Source organism: Cuculus canorus, chromosome Z (assembly GCF_017976375.1).
Source record: "Cuculus canorus isolate bCucCan1 chromosome Z, bCucCan1.pri, whole genome shotgun sequence".
Lineage (NCBI taxonomy): Eukaryota > Metazoa > Chordata > Aves > Cuculiformes > Cuculidae > Cuculus > Cuculus canorus.
In genome coordinates this window covers 3,900,249-3,927,378 of record NC_071441.1, presented here as the reverse complement: position 1 = coordinate 3,927,378, position 27,130 = coordinate 3,900,249, and the positions used below count along the sequence as shown (strand labels likewise).

The window sequence follows — 27,130 nt, the reverse complement described above, 5'->3', positions numbered from 1 at the left end:
TTATGCAACTAACATATAAGCATGTGACTTAAGACTTTGGTAACTGTACAGAAGATTAGATAAATGAAGAGGTTTGCTTTTCCTTGGAAGAGTTTTTACCTGCATGCAGGTAGGCAGGTGCGTATAGTATAGTGCAGGCGAATTTGCACACTGCGCAACACTCCTGTGATGAGTTCTGATACAGAACAGAAGGTGCCATAACGCTGCTACAGAAATGCTGGCTGCTACTTGACAAATTGTTTTAGCTGTCAAAATAAAATGTATTTTGCTTTATTCTAGTTTAAAACTCCGTGGTATAAGTATATTCCTGTATCCACTAGTAATGGATATTTTTTAACTTGATTAGCGATGAGTGTATTGACGAAATCCTTGCATCTAGTGAAAAGAAGGAATGCTGGTAAGGGCGCATGAGTGAGAAAATGGAGTTTTTTAAAAAAAAAAAAAAAGCAAAACCTAATGAAAAACTCCCCAGCCCAGAGATAAAAAAAACCTGCTTGCGATTGTAAGTTAGTTATGTGACTGTTTTACTGTTAGTACATACCTGAAAGCTGTGTAGGACTCATGTTCTTATGCTTCTATTGTATTCATCTGAGTGTAGAAAGCGGCATCTCAATGGTGGCCTGAATAGGTCTGTAACCAGATACTGGGAGGAATTATCTTTTCCTAAATTCTACCTGAACAGCAATATCCTTGGAATCAATATAGTTCGTCAATAAATTAGTCTGAGTGATAGAGCCTTTAGAAAGTTTTCCTTAAAGGGAAGATTTTGCTTCTAAATTTACTGGTGATGTTCTTCACTATATACATCTCTTTAAGCTCATTAAATACTACTATGATTTTGGCCATATTTGACCATTAATTCAGGTAGCTGCTTGTGAAACATTTCAGAAAGCTACTTCTAATTTTCTTATTTATTCTTTATGTAGAAATTAAATATGCTTGTTTTAGATGTAAAGTGAAGAGTACAAAGATTTTGAATTTCCTTTTAGTTGGATAAGCAGTGTGAAGTTTTGTGCCCATTTATCAGTGACACTTCAGTAACCTGAGTCTTGTTAGTCTGGGACAAAAGGACTGGCAAAATGGTAGAGATGAGCTAGGGCAGTTACTCGCCCATACTTGAAATGGCCACTGTCAGCACCTGTACCTCTTTCATTTTAACCAAACATCTCTATACCCTATTTGCATAATTTTTTTTCATAGTGAGATGATATACAGCTGTTGATTTAAGACTACAGAATGATCAGTAGGAGATACTTGTGCATACAGGTAACATATTTAAAGCCAAACAATATGGCATTGATTTATGGAAAAATATATGATAATCATAAGAGCATAACAAAGAATAATTTTATTATTCTCTTCATACAAAGATGTATGATGAACAGTGCAGAGACACTCTTCTTTTCTTCAACTGCATAAGAGTGGCTTCCTGCTTGAAGTGTATGCACACTGTAAATAAAAATATTTTTTTAAATTACTTCATAAAAATAGAGTATTATCAAGAACAGCTGTTGCCTGAAAATTACTGTTTTTTTTAAAAAAGCCTCACTGAATCTGTAAGTAAGCTTTTTTCTTTACTATCTTCTGAGCATCAGTGAAATCAGAATTCAGCTTTAGCAACCTCATATCTAGAGAATTTAGAATGTGTTCCTCTCCTTTATGCAAACCATATGTGATTTTCATGGGTAGAATTACTGGGTTTTTTTTCATGAACTACAAAAAAAGAAATGGAAAAATTCTGCTGTTTCCATAAATGTGGCGTTTCCAACTCAGTTTTTTAGGTTAGCCAGTTACTTCATCGGAACAAATTTTTCTAAGTTAAAGTTGACCAATGAATTAAGGGTCTTCTGTGTGTAAAGAATTGCACTTGCATCTTGTTGTGAAATCTATAAATATGTCCCTTGTCTGAAAATGACCTTTTCAGGAGAAAGAGTAAGAGGTTTCAACAGTCCCAGCTAGGGCTGAGAGCTGTCCTGTCCCTAGTACGAGGGACTGGAGTTCACAAGCACCATCAGTATGTGCACTATTTTGAAGTCTTTTAGTTATAATATTTTAAGGGGGCAATTGTCACATCACACATGTCATAGTTGAAAGGTTTCCTGCTGCAGTTAATGCTGTTTGTGAATTACGTGTAGTTTCAGTTATGTACCTTAATTAATGTTTTAATTTGAGGATGTTCTTACTTCACTCTTTCCGTGTCTTGCCGAACTGTCTTTCATGTCTTCATTGGCAAACTAGGTCCACTAGGCTTTTCCTTTTTACATGACACCCGATGTGATGGGATATTTTGAGGGGCAGTGGCTATCTCCTTACAGCTTTGAGTTGTTCAGTAAAGGCCATTTAACTGGGCAAGGTTTATGTTTTGGGGTTCTTGAACAAATTAAAATGATGCAGAGAAGAATCAGAATGTTAACCGGGAAAGTATTCTTAGATGTGATAATATTTCTTCCGTTCACAAATTTGCTTCTAATATCAGTGATATTATTATTAACTTGCTTGTCAGTGTAATCATACTTGGAGAATTACAGGATCAGGGTTCCTTTGAGTACTTCTGAAAGGATATTTACATGTTGCACTCACCAAATGATAATTGCAAGATGTGAAACAGTTGCATGATATTTCTAGTTAAAGCAATTAAAAGTTGTTACTGTCCTGAATCTTCTATTTCTAGAGTTGGTGGCGGAAAAGAAGAAAATGGATTGGAGGAATTGAAGATAATTTTTTAAACCATTACCATAAACTCATATTCGCCATTCAGATTCATAGTTGATGTTCTGGAAAGGATTAATTTGATTTGTATACCAACATAACCAATGTTGTGAGTCTGGGAAAGGCTTATTCTCCAGCTTTTTTCTGGCTTTTGAGCAGCAGAACAGCGGTACTGGGTTCCGCCAGCCTTGTATCCTGTCTTTGACAGTAGCTGATAATTGATGCAGAAGAGAGGGTAGAACAGCAGGTCAAACAAATACATAGTCATGCTGCTATGGAGTGTTCCACAGCCCTCCAGCATTTTGTGCCTCTGTTTATGATCTTTTCAAATTCTTTTTTCCCTCGCTTTTTCTTTTAAAGATCTAGGAGTTTTAGAGCAAGTTTTAGACTTCAGGAATATTATAGAATAATTTTATTTCTGTTTTACTATGAAGTGGTAATTGGAGAATGTTAGGAAGCTATAATATCATCTTGGCTTTAGTAATGATAGTGTGCAGTACTTACGGTTATGTATCTGATATTGTAGAAAGATGGCATTATGAGGCTTTTGGGGCCAGGGAGGGGAATAGGTATGTAATACGTGGTGACTATATACGCTAAGAGTGATTGCTAATGTTCTTGGTATTAACATCAAGTCTTCCCGAGAGTTTAGGACCTAACTGTAAATTTAAATGGAGGACTAAATCAAATATTTGTTGTGAATATACAAGTTATTTAAAGAACAACAGTTTTTTGTAAACCTGCCTTGGTACTTTATGTAGTTGGGAAGTTAATATTATTTCTGTAATTGGTCTTAGGAAAAATAATGCAGGACAGTAGTTTGTGTACTGCTATAGAGTGTTTAAAGAATAGTTTATCAAAAGCTTTATCTAATTAACTTTCAACATCATACCTATTCTTTGGAATGATCCTTCAGTTTTCTCTGTCTTCAGAGTTCAAAGGTGTTCAAAGTTTGTCTCTAGCAATCCAAAATAATTTGTGGCACATTCAGCTTTGTTCTGTGCTTTAGTTTAAGTAGTAATATATACCATAGATGGTATTAATTATACCATAGATGATATAAAAGCTGATTTTAACTATAAATCTTTTTTTTAAGAAGTTTTAGTGGTAAAGCAATGCTGTCTGCAAATTTGGCATACAAGATGACACGCTGGGCGTGATAACGTAATTCCAAATGTGAGGATATAAGGATGTCTTTTCTACATATAGTCTGTGTCTTGGTTAGAAATAATATTTTAAGACGGTGATTTGGGAAGTGGTCCATTTTTTAACTGCTTCAAGATGACTGCATCACCAGAATGTGTTGTTTCCTGCCACCTTTATCCATACTTAGGAATATTAAAAAGATTAGCCATTAATTTACAGTAATTTATACACACAAGAGAGAAATTTGTACAATCACAGTAGACACTTAAACTTTGCTTTTCTGTTTACTTACAGGAAGACATAAGTGCAAGTCTGGATGTACTGAGCTCAGTATGAAGGATTAGACTCCTAAGTGTAATCCTGATCTCAGACTTTCTTCTTATCTGAGATTTTAGTGGTTCCTGTATCCTACCTTGGATATACTGTCTTCTGCACTGCTTTCTAGTTAGCAGACATTTTTCTAAATGTAAAGGTTTATTTCTACTAGATTGTTAGAGGAAGAACAGTTCTTTTACTCTCTCTGCCATGAAAGAGAAGAGGTGTGCTTTTTTCTGTATTACTGAGCCACTCTTCTCTCTTCATAGTTTTATTAAGAAGCAAGAGTGAAAATAATCTGAGTTCATAGTTTTTGTTTTCTTCCAGTTTTCATGAACATGAGTTGCCGGAGTTTCTCTGTGGTTGTATTCAAATTAAAGTGCTTTATGTATGTTCACCTCTGGTAACTATAGAAATCAAACTAAATAAATCCCTAGGTACATTCTGTAGAAATCCACTGATTTTGGTCACCTGTACTTTTCACGGAGAAGCTTTGAATTGTTAAGATTTGTTATAAGTTTTGGGGTTTTGAGTCTAAATTTTAGGAGAATTACTTGGCAAAACTCATACATCACACCATACAAGTGCAAAGTATCTTGCACTTAACTGATTTAAGTGTGATAGTAGAATTTTAATAGTGATCATAAAGGATGTCTGTCTGGCTTACTATTCAGTACATTTTTCAATGTGATAATAGCTGCCTAAAATTCATATTACAAACGAACAATTATTCTATGTTTTACCTTGTAAATTGAGGCATACGTTCAGTCTAGACATCTATTAATGTGTTTTTGAAAATCGCAGTGTACACTGTAAATGTAAACCATTCATGTGTTAATTTTTTTGTATCTGTTCAAGTGGAGTTTGATGTGTCAAGATAAATAATTCAGGAATGATCTGTGTCATGCAGTATGCTTTCTTTATGTAGCTTTCTCTTCTTCCATAGTTCTCAGATCATGGTTGATTTTCTTCTGTGCAGTTTCCGCATTTTTAATGAGATGTTGATTAACAATACCTCATGTTATAAAAGATCATATAATTGTCCTGATTTTTTTTTGCCCCATCAAGTTGATAACAGCAGGTTGTGCCTTCTCATTGGTGTTTCATTCTATTATTAAAGGTGTTCATAAAAAGTGTTTTATCAGACTGATTACCTACTGTCATCTAGACTTACATAGACACCTTTAAGTAATTGATTTTTAATGTTTCATTGCTTTTAATAACTCTTAGCTCATGACTATTTCAGTGGAAATGGAGAACAGAGCTTTGTTTCTAGTTGGTGTACATTTCACTCAACTTCCTTTGTTTTGGCAGCATGTAGTTTAAAAGGCCACTAAGAGCAGCTTTGCAATATACAGTTGCATAGCACTTAGACTTTAAAAATCTGTAGTAAGTGTTGAGGTATGTACTAGGTTAACCAGCATCATCTATTTGCATTGTGATTCTTTTCTTCAGTAAGAGGATGATATCTTGTGTGTTCTTGGTCAGTTACTAAATGCTTAACTGTAGTGAAGTACAAGTTCCTTCTTAAGAGAAGACTTTAGGCGTATTTAGTGTTTCATTTCTTGGTACTGTGATTCTTGTAGGTGTGGATATCAGCTGCTAATGCACTCTCACTTGATAGTTTATACTGGTTACTGTATATCGCTGCTCTCCTGGCATCTACCAAATGATGCATAGAAAATATATACTCCTTTGTTAAAGTCATCATGGCTGGCTTCAGAGTTACTGAATTATTTGTGTGCTAAAGTCTATCATTCTTTTTGTTTGCTTTTTATTCACTTGTGCATAGCACAACAGTGAACTGGCACGTTCCTGCCCTGCTGGATTTGGTGAAACAATGCTGCCAGATCTGTCGGGAGAGGGATCGTCACTTGTGCTAATAGAGCTGTTGCTGGTCCTGTTTCATCCCTGCATTAGATGGGAGTGTGAGCTGTTTTGTGTAGCCAGAGCTCTGTGATGTTCTTTCTGGAGAATGAGATCTGTCAGAATACATCATGATTCTCACTGGGGAAAAACAATGTCACAGTCGTGAAGGGGTGAAAAAAAATGAGTCAAGCCCTAAAAGGTCATGAGAGTTTAAAAACAAATAAACAGCACAACTTTGATTTTTAATAGACATGCAGCTACGAGGTACTATAAGGTGTAGAGAAACACGGAATTCTTGAGGCTAAGGTTTTAGAAACTACGATTTCACTCTGTGCTAAAGATTATAATTATTTGTACTGGATGTTATTCAGTGAAAACAGTTGTGGATGAGAAAACCTGTGTTTAGTTTAACAAAAGTATACAGAATAAAGATATGTGCTGCTTCAAAGTGCTCACTTTCCAAAAAAAGATAAACAGAAAATAAAACTATAATGAACAGCGAAGCTAAGCTGTTGTTGCAGAACAGAAGTGTGCTGGCTTGAAACTTTTATATATCAGCTTTTTAGATGAGATTTGAAGTGGCTTTGTGTATATTAATCAGGACAGTTTGCAAAGTGTAGCAGTGCAGCTAAAAAAAGAAAAAGATAGTCTGACTTTTTTCTGATGAGTCCGTTCTGGGAAGGGTATGTCCTACTTCCACCACTCTGCCTCTGAATGGCTCAGTGGCACAGCCACTGCTCCATGGACTTCTGAAAGACTTTATTATTCAATTTGACTCAGTAACACAGCAGAAAACTAACGTAGCCAAAAAAGTGAAAAGTATTCTGCTGAGTTAGGTAGCAGAATCATCTTAATGTGAAGTCAGTGGGTGCTGGAGTAGTGTAAAGGACAGGGTGTATCACACAGTGGGACAGAGTAGAGGGAAGGGGTTGTATATCTTGACAAAAGAAAGCTGTAAGATTAGCTTAGTCATTTTGCACAACTCCACCCTCAGAAGCACTATGGGAAAGAATGTGAAGATACTTGGTTGTTGTGGGCCAGCTTTAGATGAGTCAATATCACAGTAATATGTGAGAACACAGGAAAAAACAGACTTTTTGAGGGGTCTTAAAATTATAGAAAGAAGTTTCTCTTAGTCTTATTTTCAGATAGAAAAGTAAGAAGTTCTGAAGAGCTAAAGAGTAAGGGTTAATAAGATCTGTGAAATCTTTGCAGTAGTGAACTGAACTGGGCTTCTTCAGAAATATGAACTCCAGAAGTCTTTGTTAACATCAACAGGAGTTAAGCTTGACAGTAAAATGGTAAGTCCATGATGTATCTTCTTTTAGGAGATCAGTCTCTGGTTTTGTGCCATGTTTTTCCATTTCTGCATTAATCCATGTTCTTCAGCACCACTGCACGAGATTTTCTGACAGGAAGATGTGCAGTGCTGGATCTGATCTTTGATTACAAGAAATCCACGTGGCTTATTTGGTAGAATCCCGAATGTATTTGGTCTGTTTTCAAGCCCATTTCCTTGTAAGGGACAGACTGTATCTCCATCTGTGAATTCACATTACTTTGGTTTTATTCTATTAAATTTGCCACGTGTAGTTCCTTTAGGATGGCCTGCCTTCCCTATTGTCCGTATTATTTTTTAAAAATTAATCAGCTTCTGTAACGAAGTAAATTTTCTACTTTCTATGATATGATGCATTTTCAGAAGAAGAAAAACAGGATAGCGCATATTTCCTTGAAGTTAATATGTCACAATTATTTTGTTAACCTGAGAGATTTTTTTTACGAGAAGGTTCTTTTGAAGTTTGAAACAAGAGTTGGACTGACAAGGTTTGACTGAAGGTGCTTCTGTAATCTTAGTTCTTTCTGAAGTGCTGAGGGGGTATTTATTTGTCTAATGTCTTGGGTTTTCCACAGCACTAGTGTTAATGCAATTGATGTGTAAGCCAGCTAGCTTGCTGCATTAATATTATCAACTCAATGGTGGAGATGCCTATCATGTTCTCTATTGTTTCACAGCATTGTAGATCTTACACTGGTGTCCTCAGTTTACTTCAGATACCTGCTTGTGAAGCTTCTGGGAAATACCGTTTGCTCTGCTAAGCACTACAAAGAAGATTTTCCTCAGACTTTTCTGTCACTCTAGAAATAAATTTTCCTCAGTAGAAAGAGGACAATGTGAGAAAAACTACAGTTTTTATACAGGCATAGAGTAAAATGGCTTTAGTGCATGTTTTAATTAGGCAGCCTTGTTATAAAAGTCTGCCATTGCTATGGGATTGCTAACATGGGAAGTAGTAGTGTCAACATGTCCTGGTTTATTCATAGAATCATAGAATTATAGAATAGTTAGGGTTGGAAGGGACCTTAAAGATCATCTAGTTCCAATCCCCCTGCCATGACCAGGGACATCCCACTGGATCAGGCTGCCCAAGGCCCCATCCAACCTGGCCTTGAACACCTCCAGGGACAGGACATCCACAGCCTCCCTGAGTAACCTGTTCCAGTGTCTCACCGCTGTCATAGTGAAGATATTCTTCCTAATGTCTAGCTTAAATCAGCCCCTCTCCAGTTTTTACCCGTTCCCCCTCGTCCTGTCCCCACAAGCCTTTATGTATAGCCCCTCTCCGGCTTTCCTGTAGGCCCCTTTCAGGTACTGGAAGGTCGCTATAATATCCCCTCTGAGCCTTCTCCAGGCTGAACAAGCCCAGCTCTCTCAGCCTGTGCTCGTACAGGAGGTGCTCCGTCCCTCTGATCACCTTTGTAGCCCTCCTCTGGACCCGTTCCAACAGCTCCATCTCCTTCTTACGTTGAGGATTCCAGAACTGGACACAGTATTCCAGATGAAGCCTCACAAGAGAGGACTATAGGGACAGAATCGCCTCCCTCGTGCTGCTGGCCACTCTTCTATTGATGCAGCCTGGGACACGGTTGGCCTTGTTGGCTGCGAGCCCACGTTGCCGGCTCATGTCGAGCTTCTTATCGACCAGCAACCCCAAGTCCTTCTCTGCAGAGCTGCTCTCAAGCACGTCATCCCCATCGTGTACTGAAAATGGGGATTGCCCCAACCCAGGTGCAGGACCTTACACTTGGCCTTGTTGAACCTCAGGAGGTTCTCAAAGGCCCACCTCTCAAATCTGTCCAGGTCCCTCTGGATGACATCCTGTCCTTCTGGTGTTGCAATTACACCACTCAGCTTCATTTTATCTGCAAACTTGCTGAGGGTGCACTCAATCTCACTGTCAATATCACTGATAAAGATACTGAACAGCAGCAGTCATGGTACTGGACCCCTAAGGGACACCACTTGTCACGGATCTCCATCTGGACTTTGAGCTATTGACCACTACTCTCTGAATACAACCACCCAACTAGTTTCTTACCCACATTACCATCCACCCATCAAATCCATCTCTCTCCAGTTTAGAGAGAAGGATGTCGTGGGGGACCATGTCAAAGGCTTTACGGAAGTCTAGGTAGATCACATCTGTTGGTTTACCTGTGTCCACTGCTGCGGTTGTCCCATCATAGAAAGCCACCAAGTTGGTCAGACAAGACTTGCCCCTGGTGAAGCTGTGCTGGCTGCTGTTAATCACCTCCTGTCCTCCACATGTTTTAGCATAGCTTCTAGGAGGATCTGTTCCTTGATCTTCCCAGGCACAGAGGTGAGGCTGACAGGTTGGTAGTTCTCAGGGTCCTCTTTTCTACCCTTTTTAAAAACGGGCACAATGTTACCCTTCTTCCAGTCACCAGGGACTTCTCCTGACTGCCAGGACTTTTCAGATATCATGGAGAGTGGCTCGGCAACCACGTCTGCCAATTCCCTCAGGACTCTGGGATGCAACTCATCAAGTCCCATGGACTTATATATGTTCAGATTCCTCAGGTGGTCACAAACCTGATCCTCCTCTACTGTGGGAGGGGGTCTACCCCCCTGGTCACCATCTTGCTGTCTCATGACCACGAGGGCCAAGGAGAGCAGTTATCAGTGAAGACTGAGGCAAAAAAGTATCTTAGTCTTTTCCTCATCTGTTGATACATGATTTCCAGCCATCAATAGGGTACGTTCTCTTTGACCTTCCTCTTCTGATTGATATACCTCTAAAAGCCCTTCTTGTTAGCCTTTACTTTCCTTGCCCAGTTCTGCTCCAGCTGTGCCTTGGCCTTCCTGACTTCATCCCTGCACAACTGGGCAGCGTCTCTGTACACGTCCCAGGTTCTCTGTCCCTGCTTGCACTGCCTGGGCAGTTCCCTCCTCTTCTTTAGTTTCACCAGCAGGTCTCTACTCAGCCACGTTGGTCTCTTCCCTTTCCTGCCTGATTTTCTACATATGGGGACTGAGCGCTCTTGCGCTTTATGGAAAGCAGTATTAAATATTTTCCTGCTCTGTTCCGCTCCCATGTCTCGGAGGACCATGTCCCAGGGAGTCCTACCGAGTAAATCTTTGAAGAGCTGGAAGCCTGCTCTCCTGAAATCTGGTGTCCTGACTGTACTCCTCATCTGACCCATATCCCTCTGGACCTTGAACTTCACCAGTGTATGATCACTGCAGCCCAGGCTGCCACCGATCGTAACGCTTCTGTTGGTGACCATAAGGTCCAGTGTTGCTTCTCCTTGAGTGGGGGTCTCTATCAGCTGGACTAAGAAACTATCCTCAAGGCACTCCAGGAGTCTCCCGGATTGCCTACAGTTTGCAAGTTCACATGCAAGTTGGCTGCCTTTCTGCACAGCACTTTTTGATCACTTCAGAGTTAATGCCCACTTTATCAGGTAACTGAAAGTGTCAATTTCACTCAATGTTCATTGCCTGTGATGTACAAGAGTTTTCCTGGGCTAGTGTTGTGATCTTTCCTGTTGTTACAGTTTCAGTAGAGCTCTGCCTTCAGTGTATAGCCATCTGCACTTTCAAAATTAAAACTTACAAGCAGATTTCCAGTTGTTTTGAAAAGCTTTTATTGCTGCTTTTTCTCCAGAGAATTGAAGTAGAACATTCTGGAGAGTTCGAGGCTGCTCACCTGGGATATTTCTTGTGACATAATGGGGTATGTTGCAGTCCAAAAGTGTTGTTAGCCAGGGAAATGCCTACCCATTACCCAAGGCAAGCCAAACCATAGAAACCAGACAAACTGTATTTTCAGAGAAACCAAGTTATGAGGAAGTTGATTTCTTCTCCTATTATGTTCCCTTGAAATTAGGGGCTACAATATAAACTATTTGTAGTGCCATAACTATCCCAGCCTACATGTCTTCAGTGTTTATCTTGTTCTCTTGTTTCTATGGCTTGTGCCATTGCAAATCTCTCAGGTTTCCAGGCTGTTAAGCCCTGGAAAATCAAACTGTGCGGAGGAATCCTGAACTTGGGATGGGTCTAGTAAGACTTTTCACTATCTGTACTGTCAAAGGTTATTATTTTTTTGGCTGGGTGAGAGGTGGAAGTAGAGTTAAAAAAGATACATATGCATGTTCCAATTTAAATTCCAAGTTATTGGATGTTTCGTTTCACTACACATATTGTTATGCAGTTTAAGATCTCTCTATGCTGTGTATCCATCTGATGACTTTGCTTGTTGCTGTGACTTAGGTTTGTTGAAAAGGGTATTTAGCGTTAAGCTGGTGATGACTGATCTTGTTGCCCACCTTTAGGAACCTGTCTTATCTTCCTAAAGTCTTGCTGATCCTTTGTCTGAAAAAATACCAACCCCACAGTTATATGATGTGGCAAAAGCATGTCTGTACATGTGCTAAAGTCTCATTAGAAGCAGTGTAATCAATACAATTGATTCACCTTACCCTTGAGTAGACATCTTGCAGTTAGTCAGGTTAATTGTTTTCAACTTCGTTGGCTGATAGGTGAGATCTCCATTGACTACAGTGGATTTACAGGTTTACACACCTTAATTCAGGTGCCTACCTGTAGGTGTCTTAATCTTTAAATACTGTCTTATATTCCTGATGGTAGTGCAAATATGGAGTCTTGTCTTTCCATACATGTTCTGGCTATATCCCAATGACATTGCTACTTCTGTCTGATTTTCCATATTTGATTTGTTTTTTTTTAAGTCTTCAAACTGAGGAAGTTGATTAAAAAAAGACTCAGCTTGATTTGTAGGGGGGTGGTGAAGAAGGTGCTTTTTTTACATCTGTGACACTTTATTGATTTCCTTTGTATAATGAAAAGTATACAAATACCCTTTCAGGGTGAACAGGGAAGTATAAGACACTGCGTATACGACAAATTCAGCTATAGCTGTTCGTACTGCAGTAGGAAGCAACTTTCTTTTACTGAACTTAGTGGGGAACTAACTCCCCTCCCCAAAACCTTTCTCTTTGCTGTTTTCCAGAAGTCTGGTGTTTGGACTCTTCCGTCTTTTTCTAAAGACTTTGGTTTATGTAATGCACTTTTTTCTTTTTGTTGGTCATGTAATACTTTCTAACAGTTCAGATCTCCAGCCAGCCTTGATAGTTCTTTGATTTAAGGCTACAGTGCAGTTGTAAGAGGTGGTGTAGTGAGTATCACACAGTGTCCAATCCAAGACTTCATTAGAATCCTGCAGCTGAGTATCTCCCTTTGAAAACTGTCCTGCCGTGGTACTTACTGTTGTCTACAGAGTTTACTGCAGTTTCTTTTACAGTAGCTCGGGATTCAGCAGTTTGTGCTCAGCCCACTCTGTGCTGTTTGTCCCACTCTGTCTCAACTCCTAGCCTGATTCCCAAAGGCAGAGCAGTTATCTCTTCTCACCATGATAAGTAATCCTTTTCCATTTCTCAGCAGAATGCAGGGTGATCAGTTGGTGTCTGAATCCTGGTTTGTGGCTTTTTAGGCTTTTTTATTGGGATGGTGGAGCTTAGTCCCTTTGTTTACCTTGTGATTCACCTCTCATGTCACTGGAAAGCCTTAGCCTTCTAGTGATTTTTGAGTAATTGTGGACAGAGATTTATATGTGGAGCAGAGGAGAGTCTAGTGTTCCTAAAATCTCACCACCCCTTGGTCTGGGGGTATAAAAAGAAGTTGTGGTGTGGCAGTAACGTGCTATCTTTTTAATTCTGTCTTGAAGTTTACTTCTTGCCTTTAGATTACAAGGGGATTATGGGTGAAGCTTTTCACTTAGAGTAAATTAGGATTTGACTTTCAGACAATAAATGGATTTCTTTGTCAATTGTAAATCTAAGATATTGATTGAAATCGGCTTTAAAATGGAAGTGTCTCTCCTCCATGGGCTTTAGCATTTATTTTAAAGAACTTAAATGTGCCTGGTTTTGGTTCTGAGCATACATCAAGTTTATGCTTCTTGAGGTAAAAGTGATCTGCATTCTTATTTAAGAGCATGGAAGTACCTGTTGTATGTAGTAAGCTACATGTTGCATGCATGTTTAGGTTCTTTGATGTTTTTGACTGTATCTGCTAATATTCTGTTTTCTTTTGCAGAACCCTGTGATAATATGAGAGAGATTCTCCAAAATGTGGCTAAGTTACAAGGTGTTTCAAATATGAGAAAACTGGGTCACTTGAATAATTTTACTAAGGTAAGAGCTCAAAAAGCGTTGTAGAACAAGTCATAATACCGGCAAGATGTTTTGCATATACTCCAACAGGTGGTCGCTGGGACGTTCATGAAACAGCTTAATATCATGGAACGTTGCTTCAAACCTGCATCCCGTGGGAAAGGAACAAATAAGGACAAGTAAATAAGCAAATGCAGGGTTTTGCTCAAGTTTGTCTAATTGTCCTACTAGCTGAATTTTTGTAGTGTTTTAATGGTTAGAAGCCTGAAATATCTCTCAGATGATGGACTAAATTGCATGAGTAGGTCTGCATATTGGTTTCTGCTCCAGAGAATTGAATCAAATATGTGAAATGCCAGACTGTCTGGATGTGAACTGATAGTATGGTGAGAGGGAGGACTGTATCAGTGAACACAATATGCAGCGATTTGGGCACTAATAGAATAGCAACCATGAAGTTTTGTTGCATATTTCATAATGAAAAAGATTTAAAGGGGTGATTTCTAGAAATGTTCTGTATTTGTGATTTTTAGGCGCTTTCCAAATACGTGCTCCCAGATCGTGGGAACGTGACAGATGTGTGCTGTGAAAGTGTTATGGGTATGTTGGAAGCCGACATTGTAAGCTTAAAGGAGGCAAGAATTAAAAACTTAGAGCAGGTTGAGAATGGAAGCTGAAAGAGGAGACCATGAAAGGCCTTCAGAAGGAGACGAAGTACCATTTTTTTGGTACGAGTTTATGGAGAGGAGCACAAAGGACTGATGGGAGGTGGGCAGGGAGTGTTAGGAAAAGGGTGTTTGTAGCATACTAAATAGTTGTGGTTGGGCTGGTGTTCCATTTGTTAAGGGAAGGAAAAAGTGTGTTGCAGTCATCGAACCAAGAGACTTTGGAACTTCACTGTGAGTGTTACACAGATAGATGTACTTATGCTCAGAAGGATCTGCTAATTTGACCACCTTTCTGATAGAACGTCACATATAGGGCAGCGTGCTTGAAGATGAAACCCATACTTCTGTGATAATCAACAGTAGGCAAGAAACAGGGTAGTAGTGGAGAATTTTGTGGATAAAATAAGGCTGAGATTGTTGTTGCTGTAGATGAGCTGGTAACAAATCATTGAATAAGTTAACCAAAAGGCTGCTTGACAGTTTTGAGAATCTCGAGTGAAAGAAGGAATGCTTAAGGACAGGTTTGGGGAGTCAATTGACATGAGAAGGACAAACATGTATGATGATCTTTAAAGTATGCATGCTTCCTAGCTTATTACAAGCACTCCTTGTTGGACTGAACAACACTTCAGTGGTAGTGCATGAGATTCAGTTAGCAGGAGAGTGAGTTCTAAGAACAAATTAGAACAGCAAATAAATTTATCTTCTGGTGCATTAATAACAAATTGATAAGTGTTCCTTTTTCTGCATTGGTTCAGAGTACATGTAGGTGCATAGCATTCACTATGGAACTGAACTTACATACACTGCAGTCTGTCTTTTGGGAAAATGCCTTATTGTGTCTGTCAGTCTGACAGAATACTGCTGCTTCTACTGGGATTCCAAATGATGTTTTGAGAAAGCCTGTTATTCTGCTAGAAAGGCCAATGTGTTTCCTTTTTGTACTAATTTGGAAACTTAAATGCGAGTACTTTGAAATTCCTTAGTTGTCTTAAAATTAAAGAGCTGGATTAGGTTTGCAAATTTGTGATTTCTAGTGATAGGTCAGAGTTTGAAAATATAGATCTGAAAACAGCATTGATTTTACTACTGAAAAATGGATGTTAAGCATCTATAAATCTTGTAACTTAGTAAATATGCGTACTGGAATTAAAGGATGAACCAAACGTTCTTTTTAAAACATAATTTTGAAAACATTGAGTGATTCCATAACTGACTATTTGAATTACTTGTTCTTTATACTTATCTGATGTTAAAATTGGAAAATATAACAAAGGTTTTAATAAATTGGACTGTCAAGAAATGATGAATTTGTGAAAAGCAATTTGCTAAAATTAAATATGACTTTGAAAGACAGACTGTAGTTTAAAACCTGGTTATAATACTGAATCAGTGACCCTGGGGAATCACAGGGCAATCGTCCTACTCTATTTGATTTTTAGCACTTGCTCTAATTTTCTTTTCCCTCTAATATCTGCTTTATAAATTTATAACTTGTACATTTGATTTTAGAACCCTTCCTAATTTTGTTTGAACTGTAAATGGAGTAATGAAAATAGAATAACAGTTGCAGATTGTATTACATTGTCTGCCTTGTGGTTGGAGCAGTTCTGTGTTTTTCATTCCAGTGGTTAAGAGTGAAAGCCTGGAGCTTGGGGGCGATGGTTTTATTTCCTTTTTTGCACTCTGGTCTTCTACCATAAATTGCACCCATACTTACTGTGCAAGTTACGCTTTGTGTGATATTTTACAAAAGCTTGCAATTCTTTAATCAAGTTCTGGCGATCACTTCTTAGTAAAAACTTTAACATTCATGTTCTTGCCTATTTGACTGCAGAACATGGCTTTTTCTTGCCCAACAGATGCTAATAATAGTCAGACAATGGAAAGGTATGCTTAGTTCTGAATTGCAGCAGTGGCAGAAGCAGAAATTTTTCTCATCTGCTGCTCATCACCTGATAAGAGAAGCTACAGTTTTGTAGGCAAAAATATTTAGGAAGCATTGCCTGTTCTGTATTAGACAGAAATAGTGTTGTTCCTTTCAAACCATCTATGTCCCTGTTTAAATTAACCTGAACTTTGAGCTGAAAACTGTTTTAGGATTTGACTTGTCATAAGTAGTCTGTCACACTTTCAGTCCTTACAGCCATTCCCAAACTCAATATGTGCTTCATTAATCTGAGTGGGATTGCGCATCTTTCATTTATATGGCCAGCTACATAAGGCAAGCACTTTGAAGTTTCCCAGCTTCTGCCTATTAATCCCAAAACATTATGGTTACTTCTTTGGGGTTTTCCCCAACCCCATGAGAAGTAGTAAGTGATAAAATACTGAAAATCAGGAGGAACTTTACAACTGTGTTTACTTAGTGGAAAATAATTTCTGGATTTGAAGTATTCATTTAGAATCCATTTTATATAAGGTTTATCTTACCGTTAGCTTCTGAGAGTTTCTTTATACCTTTTTAAACCTAAAAATGTATTTAAGTAATGAACAGAAAAAAGGCACATGGATGTTCTTATAGGGATTTCTATTTTTCTTTCAAAAATAAAGGTGCTTAAATTTAGCAATTGAATAGCATCAGTGATATGGAAAATACAAAGCAGAACAGTACAGTCTCGTTAAATAATGACAGAATTAGTTTTAAGCAGATTAAAAATATATTTCTGTTAGCATTTTACATTCTGCTAAATTTCACTAGGGTAGGGATTGGGTTCCTTCCAACCCAAATCATTCTGTGTTTCTATATAGGCTTTAATGGATTCTCTCTCTGACTGATTCATAGACCGTCGTTTCAGAGTACCCGAGTACCTTAGAATCTGGATGCGGTATTGCCTGAGTGTAGCATTCATCCAAGCAGTTAAACCACTATGGACAAAACTTGAAATCTCATGATGAAGTACATAGTGGTTAGGAGCAAAACATTGGTTAGGGGCATTCAGGTGTGAAATAAACCTGAAGTCTAAATCCAACGTCTGCAATTTCATTGGGGGCTTCTCTTAAGAGCAGGATCTACAAAGTAGTATCCTCATAGATTTTGTCAGTGATGCTTCAAACTGTTATTTCCAAAATAACAGTATAATCACATTTTGGATGCACAGAACAATATCATATTTTACCTATTAATTGCTGTGGTTGTTTTGTCAAATATAAATTTGAGTGGTCTCAGCTTGTACTCAACTTGTGCGTGCTGTTGACCTCCAGTGGTTTTGTTGTTTTGAGCTACTGTTTCCAAGACATGGTGATGTGTTACTCATATTGCTATGACTCATCTGAGTAGTATGAGAACTCATAGCTGACAGTAAACATGAAAAAACCCCATCACTGTAAGTTAGTCACTGTCTGGCCTAGTGTAAGTACGAATTTATCCTAGTATTAAATCATACCCTGAGAGCGTCTGTGCTATTCCCATTCATTGACTACTATATCAAAAATTTTGAGAGTTGACTCATGGATGGTTAACAAGCAAAGTATACTCTGTGTGTTTGTGTATATATAACAACTATTATATGTAAATATAAAAATATATGCATATTATATATAAGAGATATATTATGAAAAATAGAAAGTGTACTTGCATTATGCCAAGCATTTACATGGTATAAAAATCCATTGCCATTTTAGTGAAATATAGTGATGTGTGGCTAAAAGCAGATTTGTGTTATAGTACTGGTTGCCTACAAAGTTCTACTACAATAACATGTGAATTAATTATTGCACACAAACATGTAACAGTTAATTGGCTTTGTCAGGAATTCAGTCATCTACAAAGTTCACTGCATTTTGGCCAGAATCTTTGACCTGCTTAATGCTGTTTGAAGGTGAAATGAGAAGGAAGTGGCAAAATTTTCTCTTTAATATCTTGAAAACCAGACATTTATAACTGAGTAAATACCAAAACCATTGAGACCAGCTGAGTAGTATTTTCTTTATAGCAGCCTCCATGACTTTTTCCCCCCCTTCTAAACATATATCAATCCAACCTTACTTTTGCCAGGGTTTTTTTTTCCTAGACTAAATAAAGCTAGTGGCTCAGCCTTCATGGGCATATTTTCTAGCTGCCTTGTACATTTTTCTGCTATACTTTTTCTGGTTTCTCTGCCCTTAAAACGGGGTGCCCAAAACTTGGTTCTTCATGCAGTTTTTGAGAGCAGCCTGTGAAGTGGAAAAAAAGTCTGTTTCAAATATAATTCAGTCCTATTAGTATTTCCAAATGTAAAATTTCTTTTTCTTCTTCCATGAAATGACATCACATTAACTCATTTAGTTTATAGTTTACTGTAACTTACTGATCTTACTTTCCTTTTGAAAATTGTTTTTGTAATTAACATGCTGAACATTTGTTTTCTGGACATCTGGTATTTCTGTGCTGAACTGCTTTCACTTTTTATGTCTATTAATGTGTGGTACCCTGAAGGATATGATATGCTGATCCTTTTATTTAATTGATTTTCCTTAAAGAGTTTGGTCACTTCTTTCGAATCACTGAAACATTTTGAATTCTAATATTGCAATCCGCCGTAAATTCTTAAGCACACTTCATTGCATTGTAAGTTGCATTGAAAACCAGTACATAAGTAGTGGTGGTGCATTGGAATGAGAGTAAAGTAATAGCTAAAGTAGCTAATCTTCTGCTTACTTTTTTTAGCCAATTTTATCTATTCATTCTCTGAGAAATAGTTCACATGTATGCACTGACACCATCAAACACTTTGATAAAAATTATCGTCACATTCTGAAATTTGTATTCATGCAGCAGTTTAATTTGGCGACTGAGTTTTGAGGTAAGGTTAAGTTTCTTTCTGCGTCAGTGAGGGTGTACGTAGTGGGAATACATGTATGCAGGAAAAGAGTTGGTATTGAAGAGCTAATAACCACACTGCATATGTTTGGGAAGAGTGGTTACAGCTAGGCTAGAGCTAGTCCAGTGAACTGAATGCTTTTTAGCAATTGCAGCAAGTTAGTTGGGTTCTTGAAATATGTCATCTGCTTTAGTATCATTTCAGGACCGAACAGATGCAAAACAGTGGTAAATGTGATGATAGGATACTCTGTTCAGAAATGCAATAGTGCACACAATAGCAGCTTTCTCAAAGATGTTTCTTCATACTTCAGAATTATAATTCTGTGGGCTTTTTTTTAAGTGGGAAAAAACTGTTGAGAGCAATCTGGTACGTTAAATTAGGACTGCTGATTTGTGTCTGAGATAGAATGATGAGGAGGGGTTTAGATGGATAAATGATGAGCCTGAACAACTATTGATGTACTTGTCTGAAACTGAACAATGAACTGTTTTTACTCACTATCTTCTCACACTGTTTTGCTCACACTCTGCCAGCCAATTTTTACAGTTCACAAGAAGTCAATAGAAATGCTAAAGCAGCAGTGATGGCCTTAGGCAGTCCAACAACATGGCATAAAAATAGATTGATGCCAGGAAGTGACATACTGTCATAACCAGTTAATGCTCCAATTGTCTAGTTTTATTATCACTTACATTTGAAAGGTGGGGGAAAAGAGGTTATATAATAATTTTCCTTATGTTTTATAATCATATTTGGTTAGAGACACAGAAGAAAAAGGCAAAATCCAGAATACTTCATTTAATTTCTATTATTTGACCCTAAATATGAAGCTGATCCAGGCCAATTTAATAATATGTCCCATTAATGACTTTGGATTTCAGCGTTATTACTATGCATTTTTCTCACAGTATGAAAAATAATTTCTTCATGTAATGTGAGCCTCAGAATATATACTTGTTGAGCATAAAACTAAGCATTGTTTAGATTTAAACCCTCAAGCTAATAAGTTTACTTAAAACCAGTGTTTCTGTGCAATGTACTGTTTTTTTTCAGGTGAAGGTGAGCAAGTAGAATGGGAGTATGGAACATGTTAAATTGCAACTTACCGTAGCCTTAATTTCACTGTTTTAGTTTATTATAAGTTTCTTGCTTTTAGCAGTACATAGCTATCAGGAACATGCCAAAGGGGTTTATGTGTTTTAATACTTTGAGAGCAGGAGTATTCATTCGCTTGTTAGCGCAAACACTTCCTGAATTCCTCACTGAGGAGAAACTTAATACCATGCTGGCTCAGAACTGAACACATGCCCGTTTCGAAAAGACGGCACAAAGTGCAAAGCTATTGCAATCGGTATTGGTCACTTGAGTTTATGAAGTGCTTGTGAAAGTACTTTGGGATTTTGACATGATAGTAAAGTATTTTATAAGTTTAGCTAAGAGTAGTAAATGAAATTACTAGAGATTTTTTTGTTGCTTTTTCAAAGGAGAGCAGCATCAACTTACGGAAGACTTTTCCTCAGGAGGCTAAAACATTGCCACGCCCTAGATTGCTTCTTTGAGATAGGTTTCTTACTTAAAAGCTGCACCTGTAAATTTTCAGTCTTGTGTTCAAAATGGATAGATTTGGTGGAACTAGTTAGAATTTATGACAGTTTATAGGTGTCTGTGTGCATAAATTCAGCCTTTGCAGTGATTTTTCAGAGGTACAAGTTCTGTGGAATCGACTGCAGGCCAGGCATGGGCTATTTGTGGAACAAGTCAATTATGGGACATTTATAATTGGGAATGCCTTTTGATTACTTTTTTTTTTTTGGTATGCTTGTCTTGCTGTGGCAAAACCTGACAGTGGACCATAGGTGTCAATCTTTGCTTCAAAACTCTCACCTGAACCCTCTTTTTGAATGCAGATGTGCTTTGACTTCTTTAGTCTTTCATCTCTGCTTAGGTTACCAATTGCCCAATTAGTGGCTCTTCTGAAAAGAGCTTAGAGGCAGCAAGAGGTGAATCTGAAAATGAAAAACCGACTAGTAGGCAGCTTACACAGTTGTGCAAGCTTTTCTGTAGTATGAGAGGCCCTGGACTTGTGTTTCTGGTGTGTATAGAAACAGAATACTGACAGCAGAAATTCTCATAGGAGTCTGAAGTTAGTATGGTTCCCCTTGCCATGGATAAAATTCCTCAGGTTTCTTTGAAAGCATTTGCATCTACAGTTTGACATGGTCACTTTTAAAGTTATATTTAAGAGATATATTTTCTTTTATTTTCAGCTTCTTTGTAATACTGGCCATGCTGAAGAAAAGCTGGGGTTTACATACGACAGCATCATAATATGGTAAGTGGTAAGGAGCACTGAAAAGTGCTAGGGTACTTTATTTAACTACACATAGAGCAATTAAACTTTGTACCTTTGAGCTAGTATTTTGTATTTCTACTGTGTCTGGAATTTCATAGTGCAAACATACACCTTAAAAATACTTTAATGAGTAAGTAAGAAGTCCATTCTTTGCTTTTTAGACAAAGATTATATTCCTCATAGATGTAAAAATACCTATAAATTCCTCCATACTTGCAGAAAGCACTTAACATTTAATGAAAATATGCACCTATAGATTTTAGAGTGTATTCTAGATATAGAATCAGGATTTAAAGATAAACATTTTATTTTAAATTGGTGTCAAATTCCTTTAGTATTTACTTAAAAGTGGAATTCTGTATTTTGTTGCCATTTCTGACAATCAAAAGTAAATACATGCCTATTTCCAGAATTTCTGTGTTTTGACACAGACTTTTCTAAATATGTCCCAAGGCTCAGCATTGGTGGCAGAAACAACTGTGATCTAGTATTTAGTGTGATTTTGTGTTCTTTCAACTTAGTTACCAGACTTAGGAAAGCAAGCTTAGAAAAGCTAGTCACTCTTTAAGTGAAATGTTGGAAAAACTTGTGTAGTTTTGTAAGTTGTTTTTTTAAATGGAACTGATTTTCCTTGCTAGAACTAAAAAATTTAAAAATGCTAGTGCATTTATTCTGAGTGCATATTTCGCTGTAAGCTTTAATAGGTTTTCATCTTCTTATTTATGATAGCACTTTATGATGGGACTAAACATTACTTAAGAGTATAACTTCAAAATTCAGAATTCTTTACCAGTTATTTTCAAATATAAGTCATAAAAGGCAATGCAAACACTAGTGTTTGTTTTCATAGGAAGAAGTTCAGAAAGATGGGCTAATCAAAAAATAATTGCTGATACTGATAAGAAAGAGATAAAAATGTTTTTCTTATCAGATACGTGAAGAAAAATAGTCCCATACTTAAAAAATGCCAAAAATGGCTTCTGAAAAAAAAGACATGTAGCAGGAATGTGGTCTTGGTTAGTAGTGTCCTTCCTTTGGTCACTCGTATGTTTCCTGTGTTGTATGTACATAAGAAGCAAATTTTTTGTGCACTTGTGTATGTTGTTCTGCTGTAGTGATAATTTTCAAACTCAAGAACATCACTCAAATGCTCACGTTTTATCAAACAGAATTGTGCTAATTAGTGTTTTTTCAGAATTCTTTATAGGATGGATTGTTTTGAAATACCAACTTTTAAGACAAATTCCAAATTTTGCTCTACAGTGACTATCCTTTCTTATTTCATTCTTTGTTAGTTCCTCTAGGCTTTTTATCAGTCCGAATGTTTATCAGTCTTAATGCTGTGTTAGGAAGTTATTTTTGTTTCTGCAGTGGTACTTGAAATACCAAGGCATGTAGTATTGCACTTACTTTTTCTCTTAGGCACTCATGATGTCTTTTTGGCATTTTCGGCCACAGATGCATATGGAATGTGCATATTAAAATAATTTTCTTGATCTGATGCCTATTGCAGAATCATACATTATGGGTTTGTAACACAGCTTTTTGTCTTGATGTGCATTAAGTCACAGCTAACAATCTGGAATTTTCTCTACCATCTTAACTATGCATGCAGATACTTTTTAAGTTCTCTTGAACTTTCTTATAACCCCATCCTATTCTCATTAATATAAACTATGTTGCTGTCTGTATTTCTGCCTTGATGCTTTCTCCAAATCAAGAACTGTATACTCAGTTCAACAAAAGGAGACTACCAAGAAAAGGAGATTATGAACCTGAATAGAATTGTCAGGGTAGGAACCTTCCCTTCATCTCTGCTATGTGAATTCATTTTTTTCAGATTTTGATTTGTGAAATGACTTTTCATCACTCTGCATAATTTCTTTATATTCCTTAATACAGTCTTCAGCAACATCTTATGCCGATTTATACAGAATGGTAATAACTCCTTTCAAGTCTTTTAAACTATTAGTAGAATATAGTTTGTGTACATTCCTGCTGTGTGTTTCACATAGCTAACCAGTTTTATATTAAGGTGATTTTTTTTTTTCTTAAGATTGTAAACAATCTTAAGTCCTCTGGATGCCCTTTGGAATCCTTTTTGTACAGACTGTTTATTGCCTTTTCTCCATCTTGGTCACTATGGTTTATAACAGCGCTAGAAAATATATGCAGATTGCTCGTGTTAATGGTCTTTCAAAGTACTTGAGTGTAAAGCTTGGTAGGCCACTGACAGTACTTGCTGGTAGATTTCCTCCAGTTCTTCCATTGTTTTCACTTCTTAGACTAACTTATATTTTGTATAAGGAGAAAGGCTTTAGGATAGGAATCTTGGTGAGATCTCTAAAGTTGACTCAGCATGAAGAAAATGCTTGTTTCTGTCATTCCGATGTTGGTCTCTTAGTTGCTTCATTCTTTCTCCTTTTCTTTTTGAATTATCCAGAGAGTTCAACTTTGAGTTTTCAAGTTTTCTCCTTGTGGTACAGCTGAGAAGTCAGAACATATAAACACATACAGGCACACATGGGTTTTCTTATATTTTTTTTTTCTGCCTGCTGTAGCATGTCTTCATTTTCTTTATAAGATCAGGTTTCTGTCAGATTTTTTGCAGTTTAGTCGTTGACTGGTGAGTTATTTTGTTTAGCTTTTGTTTTTAATGAAGGGATTTTTGTTCACTTACACTGTTCTATGTCATTGCTTTCATTAGACCTTTGTGGATTTTTATGGCCTTTATTTTAGGTCTGTATCTTTCTGGTTAGCTATATATTTTCATTGCATTCTCACTGTTTAAAGACAGTGACACATCCTTTTTTGGTATGTTCTGCTTTTGGATATTGAGTGCTTGATAGTGTTGTCCTTTGCAGTGGTTTCACTGCTGCCAATTCTTAAATTGATTTTTGTCTACAAATTAAGAATATCTGCCTCTTGTTAATTGTAGAACAAGCTTTCAAAGCATAGACTGCTTTTGAGAAACTATTTGTCTAAAGATTATTTTGGCCTGCCATTCAAGAAACATTTTCCTCTGAAATACAAAAGTAATGTACTTTACTTGATGAGCAGAAAAAAGATCAGATTCAGTATCTGGCTGTCCTAATCAGATATGTCATGAATAGCAACAACACTATTTGCATTAGTAATGGATATCTTCTGCCCTAAATGGAAACTCTGCTGAAGTGTCTTAAACTGACGTATCCAAACCAGTTGTGAGGTAAAAGTAGAAATAGAAAAATTCTGCTGAGTAGAACTGATTATGTACTTGTCTATCATACGTCTCTGCAAATCTACAAAACTAGAGACAAAGCATGATTTATGATCTAAAGAATACCTGTTACCTGCTTCGTGCAGTTGAAGTGTAACTTCTGCACTTTTCTTCAATTACTTTGGAAATAAATCTTCTCTGCTACAGGTGTTTTAGAGTCAGAATTTGTCTGAATCTCACAGTATTGAGAATCTGTTTCTTATTTGCCTCTATCTTACAATAAATAAATAAAGGCAATCAATGGACTGTTTGCATGAAGAATCACATTTGATATTGCAGCAAAGGCATCCTTCCTGAATGAATTCCCTACTTGGTACTGAAAATAACAATCAGTTCATCTTTGTTTGTATGTAGTGTTGCAACCTTTCTGCTTTTTGTAAATAACAAGCAGATTCCTGTTATATTAGTTACTTTTGCTCAGGCTGATTAGTCTCCAGGAGGATTCTGGAACACTTTTGGCCTTGGATTGCAGATTGGAATGCTGATTACTGTGCATGATGATGCTAGAATAAAAAAAAAAAAATAAAAAAAAAAGCAAGCCATTTGTGTAGGTAGAAATTCAGTCTAACTGAATTATTTACATTCTCAGATGTCCACTGAAGGAACGCTATTAAAATGCTTAACTGTGAGGTTGGGGGGGGATTTATCTCATTTTGTAACCAAGGAGAAGGGGCAGATCTTGTGAGAGCATTCAAAAGTGTGTCTCTTAATGCTTTCAAATTCCCTCTCTGGAGGCCTTCAGTACCTCATTTCTTTTTACCTAGATAGTGAATTTAGGAAATGACATTATGCTGATAGTTATATTTAGGAAAGCTCACCTTGGTGCAAGCGAAATGCTTTCAAAATCTGTCTACAGAGAAATATGCTTTGGTTATGTGGTAAAATGAATCTGTAGAAATCTGTGTTGTGTGGGGCTGCCTAAGTTACAACTCTCATATTTCATATAAACACAGTATGGTGCCATAACATCTTACATGAGTTGCATAAATTACTTAAAGTGCAAGTTTGTCTCTCTTCAGTGTCAAGACATTGTTTTGAGGACTCATGCTTATGAGTTGGCGGTGTAGCTGAGGTGGAAATGCTCCCTAACTGTTAATTTTCTTGGTCTAATACTGTGCTTAGCTGTTTGATCAAATAAGTCGTTTATGGGTCTTGGTCATGTATCTTTTTGTAGGTATACAATCTTTTATTTGAGTGGAAAAAAATGGTGTGTGGCTCTTTTCAGATTACTATGTTGTCTCCTGTCAGGGTGAAGGTTTGCTTTCTAGACTGCACATTGTTATCTCAAAGCTGGAAAATTAGTGCAGAACCTTTGTTTTTGAAAATCAGGCTTCTATTTTCAAAAGATTAGAGAGTAGTCTATCATGTCAGATAGTAAAGTCTGCCTGCTGCTGAATAATTGTTTGTCTCCCCTGTTTTCTTCCATGTAGTCTGAGGTTAGCTTTACTAAATGAAGCAAAAGAGGTGCGAGCAGCAGGATTGCGAGCCCTCCGCTATCTCATTCGAGACTCCAGTATTCTCCAGAAGGTGCTAAAGCTGAAAGTGGATTACTTGATAGCCAGGTAATTTTTCTCTTCCTTCTTGTAAACTGTACAATTGTAAGTCACTTGCTTTTTCATGCTTGCAACTGGTGAGAAAGCATATTTTCAAATCCTCGTACTTTCTTGATACGTAGTTTTGTAAAAGCCATTTATCTTCAATATGAATAACAACTTTTAGAAATAGAAGGTTTATACATCATACCAGCTAATCCATATAAAATGCTATCCTATTACATAGCACGTTGTGAGTAATGTAAAACAATTCCATGTTTTTCAGTCATAAATGCTGTTAGTCATAAATTAATCTGTAGTGCTGTTATAAGGTTGAACTATCACCTATTTTCATGTCTTGAATTATTTTATGGGAGTCATTCTGATTCTTTTTATTGTGGTGTTTTGGGACCTCTAGTACAAAGTCAGGGCTAAAAAGTAGTTCGTGCCCAATAAATTATAACCTAAGTATAACCCACGGCACAATAGAATAATACCAGAGGGCAAACTTACAATGACGTAGTAAGATCAGCACGATGATTAGATGTAAATATTAGCATTTCTAGTACTTTCTTTGTTAAAATCTTGTTGGATTTAATATACTGATACAGATGTGTGTCTTTAAATATACACATAATCAGTTCTAGCATGCTGTTTAAGTTTGTTGGAGGAAAAGGACTTTTCTGATCTGAGAAGACACACAAAATAATGTTGATGTGAAACTAATACTTTGTTTAGTCTCATTTGAAATGACAAATGCAGCTAGCTTTGAAAATATTTGTTGAATCTGTTATACCTTGCCATTGCATATCTGAGAAATTCTAGTGATTTAATTGTAATGAGGATAACTGGAAAAAAAATATATTAACTGAAGCTAATTGACCAATCATGATTAGTGTGCTTGCTGAAAGACAGAATTTTTAAACAATCAGTTGTGATATTCTTCTGTTTATTTAATAAAATATACTAATGTG

At 37.1% G+C, this 27,130-nt stretch overlaps 1 protein-coding gene across 2 annotated transcripts in view; it reads left to right on the top strand.

Moving 5' to 3' along the window:
- RICTOR (RPTOR independent companion of MTOR complex 2) overlaps positions 1-27,130 on the top strand; it is an 81,866-nt gene that overhangs the window by 6,512 nt on the left and 48,224 nt on the right. For both annotated transcript variants that reach the window (XM_054055330.1, XM_054055329.1), the window contains exons 3-5: positions 13,463-13,560; positions 21,280-21,344; positions 26,055-26,186. In XM_054055330.1, the coding sequence (XP_053911305.1) occupies positions 13,463-13,560; positions 21,280-21,344; positions 26,055-26,186 (295 nt within the window). The remainder of the gene's footprint in view (positions 1-13,462; positions 13,561-21,279; positions 21,345-26,054; positions 26,187-27,130) is intronic.